The sequence below is a fragment of the Neophocaena asiaeorientalis genome, unplaced genomic scaffold, assembly GCF_003031525.2.
Source record: "Neophocaena asiaeorientalis asiaeorientalis breed wild unplaced genomic scaffold, Neophocaena_asiaeorientalis_V1.1 scaffold133, whole genome shotgun sequence".
NCBI lineage: Eukaryota > Metazoa > Chordata > Mammalia > Artiodactyla > Phocoenidae > Neophocaena > Neophocaena asiaeorientalis.
Window position 1 is genome coordinate 4,127,820 of NW_020174429.1, and position 18,409 is coordinate 4,146,228.

Genomic DNA, 18,409 nt, shown 5'->3' on the forward strand with positions numbered 1-18,409 from the left:
TCCAAAGTGGTGGTTGAATAGGATTTAACAAAAGAAACTGTGGGTAAGAGAGGTGGAGACAGGAAAGAATTCGTGGTGAAGGGACAGAGATAGGAAAGTGTGTCCTAGGAGTGGCTAGAGTTTTGAGTGTATGAAGGATGCACTAAGTAGATGAGTGTAGGTAGGGACAAGAATATGGAAGACCTTTATGCCTTTCTTAGAAATTGGAACTGTATAGGCGATGGGAAATCGTCAAAGAAGCTAGAGGGGAGCAAGATGATTAGCTCTGGGTTTTAGGAAGAGGAGTCGATAGGGAGTGTCTGCAGGGTAAGGTAGAGGACGAGATTCTGAATCAGGGTATCGAGAATGGAAATCAAGAGCCATGTAGGAGACAGAATAGCTGAGGTTCCTGTGGGAAAGTGCTGTCTCTTTGGCAACTTAGGGCTCTTTTTCTGCTGAGTTCTGTAACTCTAAAATTGCTTGGTTTCATTCTACCTTTCCCTTTCTTCTCTCCTTAACAACCGTGGCTGTTGACTTCTTTTAGAATTCCTTAATTATTTTCTTCTTGGTGAGATTTTTATTCTAATAATAAGAGCTTCTGTGTGGTGTTTTGGTTTTTGGTTTTCTTGAATAGATCTTTATTGGAGTGTAATTGCTTCACAGTAGTTAGTTTCTGTTGCACAACAAAGCAAATCAGCCACATGTGGTTTTAAGTAGAGACCGGGTTGGGCTTCCCTGGTGGCTTAGTGGTTGAGAGTCCGCCTGCCAGTGCGGGGAACGCGGGTTCGTGGCCCGGTCCGGGAGGATCCCGCATGCCGCGGAGCGGTTGGGCCCGTGAGCCATAGGTGGAAAAAACAGCTCAGAATGGACAATTTCATATTCGTAATGAATGTTAGATAAAAGCAACGCGTCACCCAGGAGGCTTTAAGTTTAAACAGTGCTCTGTAAAAAGATGTTGTCTGTCAAAAAGATGCCAAAATACTTTACGATTTCTAGTCTACACACCCAAATATTGGGAAAAGCCCTGTCAATATCTAGTGCTCTCTTTATAATTTTAATAGGGAAGGCTTCACAGTCTGTGAAAAATTTGTATGAAACCGTTGATCAACAGACAACCAGTTTAATCTGATTGTTTTATGATGGTATTAGCACATGGTTAAGGGGACCAGATGGGTCAACAAAGAAGTAGATAATTATGTTGGCAAAGAATGAATTCTGTCAATCAGGTTTTTCTTGCAGCACAGAAAATACATTAACAATCCTTCCACCCCCCCAGTGTCAAAGGCTTGACATTACTCCTGTTTTTCAACACGAATCTGCCATCATTTAAAGAGCTTTGGGGTTTGGGCTCAATTAGTTTCAATCTTTGTGGTATGAGCCTGAAACCTCGGCTGAGGCAATCACAATAAATATTTGGTAGACTCCAGAAGAATAATTGTATTCCCCAGCCACAAGCAACTAAGCACTAGATGTATTCCTTGTAAACCTCTGCAAATGCAATGGAAAAACATGTTTTGAGAAACAAATAATTAAATGGCTTTTTTCCTTCAGTGGCATTTATGTAAAAGAAGTGAAAGCTTGTTGTTTTACCTAGGAGGGAAAGGTATTTTCTGCTATAAAAATTATAATGGTTTGTATATAACCTACTGATAATCTTTTAGAAATCATGGAGAATGGGGTAGATGCCAGGAAACAGATGGGGAACGTTCCCAAAATTCAGAAAGAGAAAAAGAATGGTTTTACAAACTGCCTGGGGAAAAGCTTAGTTTCAATTTCCTCTCGTCTTCTGAATGCATTAATAAGAATGTTAGGTTTAGAAGTATTGTTCAATCTTCTCCCAACATAATAATCTCTTCTACGCCATCCAAAAAATACCCATTATCCACATAGGAAAAAATGGCAACAAATATATTTTAAGTCGTGTGAAGTCATCAGGGCCTTATAAAATGGGAAGGCTTGGGCATTTATCTAATGAAAGAGAAGTTTTGTCACACTGTTGAAATTTTTGTATATGGATTAAAAGTAGAAGAGGAAAAGAACATTTAAAGAACTCCTTTCATACCCTTTTAATTTTTACGATAGTCCTGTGTAATGGATACCTTATAGCATAAAGTGAAAAACCTGAGACTTCAAGAGATTATGTAATTCATCCAAGGTCACTGAAATAGTAAGTGGTGAAAAATGGATCCTTCTGATTTCATTTTTGTCTCCTAGAGCTCTATACTGATATTTTCCCCACCACACTGTACTCAGCCCTGTGCCTAATGCAACAAAGGTACAAATATGATGTCTTCTGCATGAATGATTCCTATAATAGGGAGCTCATTATGTATGATTTTACAACTTTGCATTCACTTTTCTTTTCTTTTCTGTGTACTTAGTGGTTGAGAGTCCGCCTGCCAGTGCGGGGAACGCGGGTTCGTGGCCCGGTCCGGGAGGATCCCGCATGCCGCGGAGCGGCTGGGCCCGTGAGCCACTTTTCTTTTGCTTTTCTGTGTACTCTTTCCAGTCTCCTGTCGTGGCCTTTTGTCTTCAACCTTTTCCACAGGTGTCTTCCTTCCTTAGTGCTCTTTCAATCAACATACACTTCCTGGAGTATCTTGGTACACGTGTGGCTTCACCTAACACCTGTATACATTTAAACCTGGGACCCAGATCGCTCTCCTTAGACTCATGTATCAAATGATACAGAATCACTTGGGTATCATATTGGATCATGAAACTCAATCGTTCAGCCTATATCCTTCCTACAAACAACTTCCCCAACTCCAAATTTGTTACTCTTTTTGTATTCCCCTCTGCATCTCTGCCCACCCATGCACTCAAGTCAGAAATACTGTGGTTATTTGTCACTCCTGCCCGCCTTTGCTCCCCACATCCCCTTAATCATTCAATCCTGTCTCTTGTCTCTGAAGGTGTTCACATCGCTTCCCTTCTCTCCACTTTCACTGCTCCTTAATTCAAACCCACTGCACAGTTTGCAATAATCACTGCTCAGCCTCAGAAATGATCTCTAATTCTGGAAGGGCACCATCCCTATGTTAGCCAGAATGGTTTATGTAAAATATTTATCTTACCATGTCACTTCCCTTCCTCAACATTCTCAGCCTTTCTGTGTCTTCGGAACAAAAGAAAACATCTCAGCATGGCATGAAAGAACACTCATTCTTTCTTCTGATGGAGCCACTTCTTTCCCCTCCCCTCTGTACTAGCCATTGGGTGTAGATCAGGGAGAGGATGTCCTACTGGCTGAGTATCAGAGGTTCCTCAAAGTGAATGTGTAGCTGAACCCATTGGAAAATTAAATAAACAAAATTAGACCTCTGAGTCTTATCCTAGACTGACAGAATTAAAGCACCTGGTCTTTGAGTCTGTGATTTTAACAAGTGTCCTGGGTGTTTCTGGTACAAATTTGCATTTGGGAGCCATAACTGCAATGGATTAGGAAGTAGGAGCATGTGTCCCTCTGTTAACGACCTTAGACTGTGTTAGGGAAGTTAACATGAACATACTTGCAATAACTAGGACATAAGATGAGGCAGATACTAAGAGACCTGAGGTTATAAAGAGTAGATAAAAATTTTGCTCTTGGAAATCAAAGGTGTTTAGAGAGTACCAGGAGCCGCTCTTTGTCACGGAAGTCTTTCTGAAAATTAGGTCTTGGTTCAGCTTCTTTCTGCCGCATTCTCTGCTCTGACTTGAGTAGGAGAATATGTCTTCTATAGGATTGTCCTTTTAACATGGTACTTAACAGCTTGCAAAATTGTACTCAGCTCCTCAAACCACAGACCTATTTAGATATTCAAAAATAATTTGTTAACAGATAAGTGAGACTTAATGGCCACAAGGAACAGCTGGCAGGAGGGTATCAGGGTGATATGTGTGTGGGAGGTGTCTATTTCTTGCAATGCTGGCTTTCAGAGGTGGCATGAGAGTGATAAGCCTTCCAGCTTCATCAGTTCTCCTGTGGTCCTCTGCACACACTACGTTGTTCTCAGCTCCACATTCTCAGTCAAGCATTCCCCCTATACATGGCCCTAAATCTTACCTATCATTCAAGCTGTACCTTGAAAACCTCTATCTGTGCCAGCTTAGACTAATCTCTTTAGGATCTGAACAAGTGACCACTGCCATTCATAGTCCTTGTCATCATTCTCTCTTCCTCTTAACATTCACTAAGCACTTACTTTGTAATGAGCATTGGGCTAATAAACAAAATATCTAATTTAATTCCACGAATTCAATAGTGTTTTTATCTTCTTTTTACAGATGAAGGCTTAAAGAAATATGCTAAGTTATCCACAATTACACAGCCAGTAACCGGCACAGTAAGGATTGGAATCCAAGTCTTGATGATTATTCCAGGACAGAATATTGCTACCTTTAGCTCCCTTGTAATTATTTCATATATGTCAGCTTGTTCTCCCTCCCCCAGATCACTGTAAGGTCCCTGGAGAAAATCCTTGAACAGGAGTCAGCATGATGATGACTTTTCTTAGACTTGTTCTCTATATTTTTGTCTACCTCTGTATCCCAGGAGGCTGGCTTCTGTGAACTGCATCATGCAGAAATCCCTTGACCCTGGTTTTCCTTCTGGTTGGGTCTGGCCATTGGGAATTAGGAAAACAGAGATAAGAAAATGGAGGAGAGAGAGGCCAGGGTATTTATTCCATGCTTCATCTCTGCTTTGGGCCAACTTTGTCATCACCGAGTCTTTCAACTACTGAAATTTTGAGCTGGTGTCCCTCCTCCATGGTTTCATTTCTCAGTGGTAACTAGTACTTATTTTTTTCCCCTTGCTCCCTTGGCCGTCCAAGCAGTAGCAGCTCCCCACTGTGGCTATTTGCGGGGTGATTCATTTACCTGGTTTGTTCCCTTCTCCCGGACTCCTATTATTAATCCCTCTGCTTTTGAACCATCTGGGGTTTATTCTGATGCTTGCTGGTAAACTACCTGTTAGGGCTAGCATACTTGAGTCTACACTCAGCTCTGCCACTAACAAGCCCAGCTTTTTCTTACAGCTCCAGGTATATAAATCCAATTCCATAACTAGATCGTTTTTGCCTGGATATCCTTCAGATGTCTTAAACATTTCCAAACTTGAGGGTATATGTTTCCACAAATTGTTTTTCACCCTGTGTGTTCTAAGCTGGTGACTGAGTCACTCCAGCTGGAAACCTGAAAGTCATTTTAATGTCCTCTTGCTCCTTCTATTTTGCCGCAGCCAATGTCACAACGTTCCTTAGTCTAGATCCTTAAAATTGCTCAAATCCACCTCCTCCTCTCGCTTTCCTTGATGCCGCTGCTTCTGTTTAGACTCTCATTGTCTATCATTTGGACAATTAAATTTCAACAGCTTCTTAATTGGTTTCTTGAAGGCTGATCTTACACATCAACACTGCTGCCAGAGTGAACTTTCTTTTTAATTTAAAAAGTAAGGAGATGCTTGTTGGGAAAATTTAAATAATATGATACTTAATAAAGTTCAGTCCTCCCTCATCACTGCAAAACCACTTCCTGGTGATAACTACTGAGTCCATTTTGAATATCCTCATTTTCCCATGCAAACAAACCATATACCAAAACACCCATAGAGGTTTGTTTATATCAATGATATAATAGTATGTATGCAGTTTAGCAATTTAGAATACCATAGGTAAGTTATCTTTTAAAAACTAAAATCGGGCTTCCCTGGTGGCGCAGTGGTTAAGAATCTCCCACATGCCACGGAGCAACTAAGCCTGTGCACCACATCCACTGAGCCTGTGCTCTAGAGCCCACGAACCACAACTACTGAGACTGCGTGCCATAACTACTGAAGCCTGCCTGCATGCCTAGAGCCTGTGCTCTGCAACAAGAGAAGCCACCACAGTGAGAAGCCCGCACACCACAACAAAGAGTAGCCCCCACTTGCCGCAACTAGAGAAAGCCCGTGTGCAGCAACGGAGACCCAGTGCAGCCAAAAATAAATAAATAAAATAAATAAATTTATATAAAAAAACCCCTAAAATCTAATAATATCTCCTCTCCCCCTTAAAACTCTTCTATGGGTTCATTGTCATTTTTAATATCAAGTCCAATTGCTTTTATGTGGCAGCCCAAGACCCTCTGTGATGAACCCCTTGTCCCATTCTCCACCCTCATCTCTTTCTATTCTCCTTTTCATCCTGTGGTCTAGCCAGATTGAAGTGCTAACTGCTCCCTAAAACACCTGAGTGTTTCATGCCCTCATTCCTTTGTACATATGTCTCCATTTATACAAATTTCAGAACGTATCTTTCTTTGCCTAGTAGATTTTAAGTCCCTCAAGGAAAGAGCCATGGCATGGAGGCCAGTTAACAATACCCGGCCGTTGAAATATCCAGAAAGTATAAAGACTCTCTGAATACCAAATTAATTTTTATTGGCATCATATATTTCCTATATTTCCCAGTTTTGAGCCATAAACTAGTTAGTAGCAGTAAGCTAAACAATCTTTAAATTTGGAAAGGTGTGTCTCTGAATGTCATACCCCATTCGTTTCCACTGCTATAGATTTGTTTTAAAATATCCACTCATAACAGATCTTAGACAGTAATTTTCTATAAGCTAGATGCCAAAAAGTAAAACAAATGAGGATATTTAGTAATATTTCATGTATTACTTAAAATTCTGTGATATAAAATAGTTTTTAGACTTAGAAATCTTGATATTGAGCTCTGTTTTGTCTTGAAAATAATGTAGCTGGTCTGTTAAGTCTGAATCTTGCCTCTTATATTGGAAGTGCTGGAAAACTAGTTTGGTTAAACTCTGTAGCACTTACACCTTACTAATTGTGAGAGTACCTGTTGGGGTGCTATGATGATGTTTTAAATTATTTTTATAAATTTAAATTTCTTATTTTACAAGGGGCTATGTCTGATTTCGTTTTTAGAGTACGAAACATGAGAGTCATTAATATTTGAACACAGGCTAATGGCAGGCCTAATTGATACCTACAGTTGAGTTCTCTAAGTGAAGACTGACCAGTAGATACTTTTAGAAACCCTCTAGGAATCTCTGGTTGAGAAAAGGAGTAGAATAAATATCACCTCCAAATACTAAAGATCATTAGGGAGAATTCAGAGTGCATACAGTCCATTTCCTAGAGTGTTTTATAGCAATAATACTCTAAAAGCCATCTTACCAAGTGAGACTTTCTTTAGTGAGATGCATTAATCAGATCTTGGTATACTCAGGATACATTTCTCTCATTTGTCTTGTTTGGCAGATGGACAAAGTTGATAAGACCACTGCTATCGCTCTGTCCAGTCTTGAGAGCGTCAGAGACTTTCTCCAGGGCTCACATGGCTATCACATTGGAGCTGAAAATAGCCCTGAAGAATTAGCTTGTGAGCTGTGGTGAAAATTGTATACTGCCTACTCAGACTCTTGCAGATTTTTTTCCCTTTTATTTTGCGCCGTCCTAAGTCCATATTGTGCTAAGGGATATAGGGGTAATAAAATGATGGATAACTTATGCTGACCAGGTAGCACTGAATCTTAAAGGGTGAGTGGACTCTCACCTCACAGAGAAAGGTGTAGGGGAATCCTTCTAGACAGCAGAAACAGCACGACTGAAGGCAGAGTGGTAGAGAATCGCCTGGTGTGATCACCACCTTACCTGTTAAGAGCAAAGAACATGGCAACAAGGATGAGGAGACTTGGATGTTGTCCTATTGTGCCATTAACTAATTAGGTAATCCCAGTTCCCTGGGCCTTGGTATATGGGTGAACTGTGTATGTGTGTGTATATGCGTATGTATATGCATTAGAGTTTGGATTTAAGGAGTTAAAACATTCCACCTCTAAGGCTCTTCCAGCTGTCACTTCTAGAAGTAATAAGAACTTCTTAGTTCATATTACATGAGCTAAGATATGTTGAGGATCTCATAGAATTGTTGGTGACCATGATAATGGTTCATATAAATCGTTAACAGTTAACAATTCTGCCTGAAGAGAGGAGGGGTCCCGGGGGCCCTATGGGAAAAAGTGCCTAGCGGGCCATCACACCTCCAATTTCAAAAGAACATACTGTACTCAGTGTTTTCTGTTTAACAGGGCTGGTAACTTTTTTTGGTTCCTTTTGGTGTCCATGTGCTGGTTGCTTCCCCCTGGAGACCCTATGAGCTTTTTCTGTGTGATATGATTCTGTATGGACTCTGAAGTTAGGGAGGATGAGGTGAAGAAAGGGAAATTTGGAAGTCCTAGATTATTTTATCTAGGCCTGGCCTTGATTGCTTTGTATATTATCAACACAGAACACCCTTCGCCGAAAGAAGATAAATCAAATTAAAGAAGCCTCTGGGGTAGTGTTCTCAAATTCTATCCATGGCCCTCTCCTGTTCAAAACTTTTATCAATGTCTTATAAACCTCTGTAGAAGGTGTGTTTATTATACTTCAGGTTACTCAGATCCCTTACTCAGTAATTCCGGATGAGTAAGGGATGGCTTGATAGTAGTTCATTAAAAGGTTATAAGGGAAAGGGATGATTAAAAAGATAAATTGCAACATACCTGTGGTCTTCAAACATTTGAGGAGTTGCCATAGAGGGGTCAACGTGTTCTGGTTTACTGCAGAAGGCAGAAACAAGACAAATACGAGAAAGTTTTAAGCGATATATAGACTCAATATAACAAAAAATAGTTCATCAAGTTGAGCTATTCATAGGTGGATAGAGATATCTTTGAAATTATAAAATTAGGAATACTTGAACTAGTCATATTGAAGCCAGATGCCCAAGAGTCAGGAATGCTATATGACAATTTTCTTCACTACATAAAACTTTAGGGTATAAAATCTTCCCAGTGTGGAAATTCTATCACTTTTTTTAACATCAATAAGGGTGAGACAATCAATACATGTGTTTTGAGTTAGGATATATTTTATAATTTACCCAGAAGGGGACTTGGCTTGTAATAACTGATCTACAGATTCATGCATCCCTTTGTGATGTTGGTATGGATGCTGTCAGCTACTGTAAGAAAAAATTGCATCAATTATGATTTGGCTAGATTAAGTTGGATAAGATCAAGAAACTAGAACAGTGGTTCCCAAGTTTGGTCCCAAGATAGTGCTGGCTGATGAATTAGCATTATCTGAGGATTTAAATAAAAATACTGATTCATAGGCCTTATCTCTTGAAAATTTAATTTATAGGTTGGTGTAGCGGTCTGGGAATATGTATTTATGTTCCCTAGGTTATTCGGTGGACATATGGTTGGGACTTGAGTTCTATAGAATTAACTTGTTTCTCTGCTTCTAGGGGTATTTCATTCTTTCAGGTTTGTTTTCTTCTTCATTTCATAGAAAATCTCCAGGCCCGTCTCAGCTGAGCAAAGCAAAAGGTGATTTCTCCATGCAATGGTACACATGTGTATAGAGGGAAACGTAAGCTCACTGGAGTTATAAGCAATGGTGGCAGAAGCAACCATACCAGCTCCAGAATTTGAGTTGAGAAAAAAGTCACAAAGGATGACCTGCTGTGGCCCCCAGACCCCTCATCTCATCACCATTTCCTCAGCATGTTGGGATAGGCAAAGGAACTCCCTTGGTTGCAGGCATAGGGATATTGGAAGCCATCTGTCTAGTCTAGCATCTTCTTCCAGCAAAAGTTTCAAGGAATCAATTCAAAATGACCACAGTCAGGCAGATGAGCCTAAGTTGCACTAGTGGTCCCTTAATCTTGGGGCTCTTGTAGCATCTGGCTGTGACTGAGTTCCGAGCTGCCCAAGGCAGCGTTGCGAGGATGAGCTTCTGAAGGAGGACCTGGCAAGATACCCTCTCAGAAGAGGTGATAATCAGACCCCCAGGTCCATGCAGAGAGTCCTTAGCAGAGTGAATACTGGCTCTTCATGGAGTCCTCTTCTCAAGCTTCCTTCCTCATCCTGCCCTCTCTGCAAACATTGGCCAGGTTCACTGTGCACGCCGTCTTTCCATGACAGTGTCTCTTCTCCGGATGACATTTTTTTTTTTTAACAGGTCGAGGTAACTACATAGCCATTTTTGTCTGGGGATAAGTGTCCTGGGCTATTTTCAGTTTAGTCCATTTCTCTCTCTTCCTATAATTGTCACACTCTTTAATGAGGCTTGAAACACTCAATTACCTGACCTCTGTCTCAAAGACTTTGATGTTTGATGTGAACCCCCTAAGAATGAAAGGTAGAATTCTGCTGACCCCTCCCCACCCCCAAATAATATTTTGTCTCCTAGCTCTATCGCTGCTATTACATTTTCTTCAGCTGATAACCCTCTCCTTGAATCCTGGTTGTAGCCCATAGTCAGTTCCAAAGTTTTAGTTAACTGATCTGTTTGGGAGGGTGAATCAAAGCCCTTCAGTAGTTCTGGCAGCCTGAACTTCTATGATCTCTTTCTGTGTGTGTTTCTATGTGTGTGTGTGCGCGCATGTGTGTGTGTATTTTCCATTTTACATACTTCTAGTGCCTAGAAGAAAGCTTTACACATAGAAAGGGCTTAGCTAATAAGCCTTTTACCTTAGAATGGATGAACAAACAAGCTATCTGGGATACTGTCAAGAGACAGACTAGAATTCAAAGAAGAAATTTTGGGGCACAAGTATACATGCATTGTCCATTTTTATGGTGTAACCCTGTTAGCCCGGAGATCTATTCATTGATCACTTTTAAATATGTTGGACATTAAATATATGGTCATCATATTCATATGTGATCTTTTCAGGTCTTTTATTAACAACAATTTACTCTTGTATTTAATTCATATAATCTTAGATATCAATTTTTTTTCATTTTGCAATACAGTAGCATATTTTAAATGACCAAGAGGGAGTAGAGAGGCTTACCCTACCTATCAAGAAGCCTCTTCAAGGTATCACTATTTTATAGCATAAATGAAACTTGCTCTACAAACCAGGAAATTAAAGGATGCATTTAAAACAATTTTTGTCAAAATCATCACAACTTAAAAAAGTGCTGGTGTTTCACTTATCTGAAAAAATAAGTCATCCTCATATATATCAGATAAATGAAGTATTGCTATAATAAGTAACATTTATTCCCCGCAACTCTGCCATGTATTGTGGGTGGATACCTAGAAAATAAAATTAAGGTCTTGGCTTTTGACGAGATCGTAAAATATAGTAAAGCCTTGATTAACCATGCTCCAACTTCTAAAAATCATAGTTAACTATTTTTTCTCTTTTACTGCCTTTCAAAGAAAGAGACAGGTCACAAGAAAATAAATTGGTACCATACATTTAGATTTAAAAAGAGGGAAAAGGAAAAGCAATAGTCCCTCTTGATTTCTTGAGATTGCCATGGACTCGGCTCTCAATCTGTCCAGTTTCCTGTCATTTCTCTTTCTCCGTCTCCCGTGTGAGGCAATAAAACATGATACTGAAACGAATGATAAACCTAAGGATCTCTGGCTTCCTAGACCACCAAGAAAGGATTCAGTGCCCGTCACTAGCCTGTCCATTGAGATGGAAGTGTGGGCTTAATTATTACTTGAAAGATTTTCGGTGTCAAGCATTGAACTTGTTAACTCTGAGTTGAGTGGAAAATTCAGTTTATCAGAAACCCTGCTTCCTAAATACCGACACAGGCCCCCAATCCCCTAAGTGTTTTAGTCCAGTGTGATTGGCTGCACGCAATCGTAGGATTTGCATACGCAATCCTACGATCAGTTCCCAACAAACCAGGGGGAGTTTTAGCCCTACTACTCTCAATCCTAATCCTAATATTCACCCCAATACTCCACACATCTAAGCAACGAAGCATAATATTCCGACCCTTCAGCCAACTTCTATTCTGAGTATTAGTCGCAGACCTATTAACCCTACCCTGAATCGGAGGCCAACCCGTAGAGCACCCATACGTGATCGCAGGCCAACTCACACCCATCCTATATTTTCTTCTAATCCTAGTCTAGGGATGCAGGGTATGCAGATATTAGATATCCGTGTGGCCGGCAGTGCCGACGCCTTCCTCGAGCGGAGAGAGACACAGGGCAGCAGTGTGTGGGTTAGGGTGTGTGGATACCACTTGGTAAAGCTTTGAATACGTTTCACCTCTGCCAATGAGAAAAATCGTATTTCAACCTTTGTCCTCTGTAGCAAAAGAAATATTTTACCCTGGAAAAAAGGAATCCCAAGGAGCAACTTGTTTAGTCCACTTGCTGTGGCCTGAGCAGGATGTACATTTTCCTCACTCAGCGCCAGTACAGATGCATCCTTGCTTCCCCGCAGCTCTCTGAATCTTACCCTTCCTTTAAGGTCAAGTTCAAGTTCTGAGTTCCCCCTATCTTTAGCCTCCCTAGCCTGTACACAAGGCTGTATGTATTAGCGCTATCTTCATCATCTTTGATTCACATTTGGAGCAGAGTCTGTGGCTTTTCTTTCTCAGGACAGCTTTAAAAATGGCATAGAGCCTCCCGTCCATAAAATGGTTTAAATGGGACCCTACCCAGAGGCAGCTGACATTGCACACCCAGCCTCCTCTGGCCTAATGAGCCCTTGATTATTGTTTGGCATTATTAACTGTCAACAATAAGATGGCTCCCCTCTGGGAACTCAACAAGAATGGTGAGAAATATAAGATTAGAATTGAGGAACCTCACAAAATAGCTTTTATTTATTGGCAAAGGGGAGAAAAAGCTACTAAACACCATCCCGATGTTCCTCTTTATCAGTGCTTGTCGACCTCTCCATTTTCCTCCTTGAGGGCAGCAGTTCGGCCTCTGCACAATGTAACAGGATACTGCCACACATTTTATTTCAATCATGATATTAATAATGGAGTTAGAAAAACACTTATTTGCCAATCATTTAAAAGGAAATTGAAGCTGTGCGGTTTCCTGCCCACACTCCTCTGTCACGACTTCCTCCGACTCTGAGGCTGGAGATGGCGAATCCAGCCCTCCAGGGGCTTCTCTGGGGAGGTACTTGTGTTTACTGAGTGCTTCGTATGTGCCAGGCCCGGAGGCAAGTGATCACATTCTTCCCCTCACCGGTTCTCATCATCGCCCGTGGAGTAGGCATCCTTGACCACATTTCATAGGTGAGAGAACAGAATGACAGTAGCAAAGTGGCTGACCCAAAGTCCCAGGGCTAGTGGTGAGGGGTGCAGCTGGAATTCAAGCCCAGGGCAACTGCTGGGCTCCAAGGCCTTCTGTTTGGCACAGACTGTGGGATGTGTTGGGAAGAGAGGATGGAGCCAAAGGGCATTAAGGGCAGGGACTGTCCATCAGCATCTTTGTACTGTTTTGGGATTCCTCCCTCTACTCTCAGGAGACTGAGAGGCCCTGGACATTTTTCATAAAGATGGAGAGACAATCCAGGTTACTGGCTCTTCTCTCTACATGGAGATCTGAGGTTTTAGAGAAGGACCAATCCTGCCTCAGGGTTCCAGCGACGTGTCCTCCCATCCACACACTACCACTGGCTGTCCAGAGGTCCTGCTTCTTCACATGTGAAATGGGGTCACCAGCCTGTGTCCTTCCCACCCCACGGGGTTACAGTGAGTCACACACATGGAGTAAAACGGAACACGTGGGTTCCGTTGGGGTGACTTTCGAGACAACTTCCAACCCTGCGATTCTATATTAGAGATGCACTTCAAAAATACTTTGAAAAGCATAAATCTCTTTATAAATGTAAGGGATTATTAAGAGCAGGGAGGTGTGATACCGGCAGGCATGTAGAGGCGCCAGATATAACTCCGCGATTTTCTGCTTCATCTGCCTCTTGCAAAAGATTTGGGAAATGCAGGAGAGGTTTTCTCCTTTGCATTTATTTCTACAGAGCATGTTGTTTTTCTCTTATAAGAGCCTAGAACTGGTAGGGGAAGATTTGAGTAGCTCTTAGACATGAAACAGGGTACAATCTGGATCCACCATCCCTCAGTGAAGATAAATCCTGTGTCCTATTTTCATGCTCTCCATTTGCACTGTCCTGGCACATCACATTCAACAATTTCATTTATTAAACGAACATTTAAGAGTGCCTCACAGGGCTTCCCTGGTGGCGCAGTGGTTGAGAGTCCCCCTGCCGATGCAGGGGACATGGGTTCGTGCCCCAGTCCGGAAAGATCCCACGTGCCGCGGAGCGGCTGGGCCCGTGAGCCATGGCCGCTGAGCCTGCGCATCCGGAGCCTGTGCTCTGCAACGGGAGAGGCCACGACAGTGAGAGGCCTGCGTACTGCAAAATAAATAAATAAATAAATAAAATGTAAGTTTTATTAAAAAAAAAAAAAAAGAATGTTCAACATTAACAACCGTATAAAAAGCATCCATGTCCAAAACTCAGAACTGCCACAAACAGCATTCTTGTGGGTATCGCAGCCATTAGAACTCCTTCCTTCCTTGGAGACACAGTCTGAGATCACTGGTGGACTCTGCTCAAGACAGCTATAAACTCAGTCAATATTCTCAGTCATAATCCTCCATCAGTGTCAATTCACAAACCCCATTTTTGTATCAAAAACAAGACAATATCTACTAGGCAGCACTCATAGCATTGACAAGGGCGTCATATAAGCATCATTTCACTGAACACATTGAATCAATGTAGTTACCCAGAAATAAAACTCACTTAAAGTCTTTCTACAGAGGTGGATGCCCCTTGAATGCAAAAACCACCCATACATTATATGCTATCATTACGCTTGGCAAGCTTTCTCACCAAAGCCATGGGTGTGAGAGACACATCTGACCAAGTTTTGTTTGTTTTTAGAGAATACATCTTTTTTTAAAAATAAATTTATTTATTTTTGGCTGCATTGGGTCTTCATTTCTGCATACAGGCTTTCTCTAGTTGTGTCGAGAGGGGGCTTATTCTTCGTTGCAGTGCATGGGCTTCTCGTTGCGGTGGCTTCTTCTGTTGTGGAGCACGGGCTCTAGGTGCTCGGGCTTCAGTAGTTGTGGCACACAGGCTCCGTAGTTGTAGTTTGTGGGCTCTAGAGCGTAGATTCAATAGTTGTGGCACACGGGCTCTAGGGCACACAGGCTCAGTAGTTGTGGCACGGGTTTAGCTGCTCTGTGGTGTGTGGGATCTTCCCAGACCAGGGATCGAACCTGTGTCCCCTGCATTGGCAGGCTGATTCTTAACCACTGTACCACCAGGGAAGTCCCTGAACAAGTTTCTCAAAAACTTGTCTTTTGCCCTTAGTCTCTGCTTGTGCTCTCTGCTTTTTCTCACCCATACAGCCTTTTATTCCAGCACCACCATCAACCTCACCAAAGGTTTCATAAGTTCAAACACCATGTGGTTCCATATCACAGACTTGCATTCAGTGTTGATATGACTCCACAGAGTAAAGAGTGTTGGATAAAAATGGGACACCCACTGTCAGAGACACAGCAAGTATGGTTTGATATCATGTTCTTAACTGAGAAAGTATATTGACAGAAGGAATTCTATGGCAGAATATTTACAACACCATGAAGTGCCTCTTCCATAGAATTTGAAATAGGACTAACTGCAGAGATTAAATGGAGGCTTTATAGTGTATTTTATGATATGAAGCCAGACAATGTTGAAAATAATATAAACAAAAATAAAACACTGTACTATCATTTCCAAAGAAGAGAATTTGCTAAGGAGAAAAACATCATATGCTAGAGTTTAGATTCAAATAAGGAGGAAATACTGTAATTTTAACCAATAACTCCTGTTTTGAAGATTAAAATAATTTACTTGATTGTTTGTTTTGTACCAGCAGATTCTTTTGGTATCAATTATACTGTATTGATTTGCCTGTCTGCAAACATTTCAACTATTCAGTATTTCAATGCTTTCTGTAAAACTTTAACATTCCTTTACTTCTCTTCATCTAAAGAATAATGTCTAAAATAATAATAAGTATAATTCACATTGAATACGATAATTCTGAAAATGTTAATAAAAAAGTATTCTTACAATAGACTTACTGTTAGCCTAGAAAACTGAAATTTCACCAGTCTGTTCCAACCAGAGCCCTGGTCTGCATTCCCCAGCCAGAAGCATTGGAACCAGTGTTGTGGTCAACACCTGCTCTGAACCCCTGCCCAACCTTGCTTTCATGCCATCTTATCAGCAGACTCAAAAATGGGTAGTAGCCAAGGGAGGGGCACTCATAGAAGTGTCTAATAAGAGGCAGCAGAGTACGGAGTGGAGGAGCCATGTCATACCTTCTCACCCTAGAGTAACCCTCCTGGGATGCTTTTCCCTGTTAAAGAAAAGTTCCTTCTGCTATCTTGCTCTGGTAAGGACTGCAGTTTCATCAAGACAGGCAACTTGTGTTCATTTTTCCTGGAGGCACACCATAGCTTAAGTCATTAACATATCAGTTTCCCGTTTTAGACAGAGCAGCACTGAGTTATTTTCAATCCATAAGCAGCTGAGGGCAAACCTTGATTCATCAGAATTCATTCATTTAACTTTTATCGAGTGCTGATCGTGTGCAAGGCCCAGGCAAGGATCCTTCACGGATACGGGGAAGAACAAAACATGATTCCTACCCTCAAGGAGTTTAACATCTAGCTCGGGAGATGAAATAGGTACCAGATAGGTAAGTGTTGAATAAATGTTGGATAATGTAGGTCAAAAAGGGTAAAAAAAAAACCCAAAAATTCCATAAAAGTGACATAAAATAAATGCTATTTAAGGTTACATGAGACAGAACTTAATTCTAGCTGTCAGAGCAGAGTTTGGGAAGGGCTCCTTGTCTAGGTGGCATTCTGTGCATTTGTCTTTTTGAAAAGACGCTGGGCAGGTACCAACCACATTCTAGGCACTGTGTTTGGCATTTAGGCTGGATCTTGAGAGAGGTTGTGAGTTTAGATCTACAGCAAACGGGATTGGGGGTTTGGGGTATGCTAGTTTGTGGTGTGCTGGAACGAGCTCTTACTGGCTCACGAGAGCCAATTATTAAACGTTCAGAAGTGTCACGAGAGATTGGCCAATCCTTGGTTGAAATCATAGTTGTAGGAGTTTGCCATGGAAATCAACAAATGCTGCAGTTCAGGGTCCCCGCCTCCACCCAGCTCAGAGCTATTTATTCAACTTTTGGGGGCATGAATATATTCCAGGCAGAGGGAGTAAAATGATAATCCACTTATTAGTTACATGATTTCCAGCAGTTACCTTGTTGGTTCATGGTTTTTCTCATCCATGGGAAGTTTTATAACTTGAGGTTTTTCTGTGTCTAACATCCTATCATCTATATAGAGAGAAGTGGAATGAAACCCAGTGATAACAGGTTGTTGAGGATCAAGGTGTCTCTCCAGCCTGCCTGCTTCCTGTTGGGCAGGTGCTCGGGGAGAAGTGCTTATAAGCCTCGCATCTATCTCCTGGCTGTAACAAGGGGCTGCTGGAATTGAGCCTCTCCGTAGGAGCACTGTTTTCCCCGCTACGAGGTTGTCTGAAGGGGCAGAAGAGAGCTCTGAGCTGGAGGAATCAGGAGCCCTCCCTTTCTCTCCTCCTTGCCGGGTCTCAGTGGGACCCCCGGGCAAGTCACTTAACCTCTCAGTGCCTGGTGGTCTTAACCTGCAAATTAGGCTTCTTTTCTTTTCCTCTTGCTCCCCCATGGATAACGTTTGGAGGATCTACACACCAAGCTTAGGTTGTCTATGGGTGTCAGTAAGCAAAGTAACATGAGAGAGTAAAATTCTGTTGTCGTTACTTGCCCAGGAGGGGAAGAAGTCCTTGGAGCTCTAGCCGACCTGGGTAACATCATCAGGTGGCCCAGTCTTAATGGTATCTGGATATAGAGACGATGGATGCTACTTTGGTCCCACTGACATTTCCAACTAGGCCCTGCCTGGGGCCTTGACTGACTCTTTTTTGAACCCATTTTACCTACGTTCTCCTTTTTCTGCTCAGTGAGCAAAAGAAGAGCAGTATGTGAAGGGACCTAGGGACCTATGGAAAGGAATGTGCTTCTTCTTCACTAGCGTTGACTAGGAGGTTTCACGTATGTTTTCTTCTTCGTCAAATCATAGCTTCTGTTCCTCCATGAAATTCCCAAGCAATACAGGGGAATTTCGATTCCTCGGAATGGCCTTTGATTCCTTCCCCAAAGCAACTCTATCAGACACAGATGCGTACTCTGGGCACGCATGGAATTGGCAACTGTGATATTCAGAAAACATGAGACTTGGAGGCGGCATTGGGCCTCAATACCAGCTCTGCCATTTACTGAGTGATATGGGTCAGGTCGCCTCCATCTATCTGCACTTGAATTTCTCATCGGTAAAGGGAATTTGCGTCAGCTGTGGCCTCAGATGCATTTCTGATGTTCTTCATATCGGAAGGGTCCACCCCGCAGGGGGCAGATTCCCAGGCGGTCAGGTCAGCTGGCTGCTGACTTGGGTTTGGCTACAGGGAGGAGCTGGTGGGAGACAGGAGGTAGGAAAGAGAACCTGAATGCAGTCTTTCTCAGGTGCATTCTCTAGAGT

General features: G+C 41.9%; 1 protein-coding gene across 1 annotated transcript in view; it reads right to left on the reverse strand.

Moving 5' to 3' along the window:
- LOC112407482 (phosphatidylinositide phosphatase SAC2-like) overlaps window positions 1-17,539 on the reverse strand; it is a 71,455-nt gene extending 53,916 nt beyond the window's left edge. Inside the window, 2 exon segments of the mRNA XM_024756806.1 lie at window positions 8,515-8,571; window positions 17,097-17,539. Of these exon segments, the coding sequence (XP_024612574.1) occupies window positions 8,515-8,571; window positions 17,097-17,539 (500 nt within the window).
- Window positions 17,540-18,409: the final 870 nt, after the last annotated feature.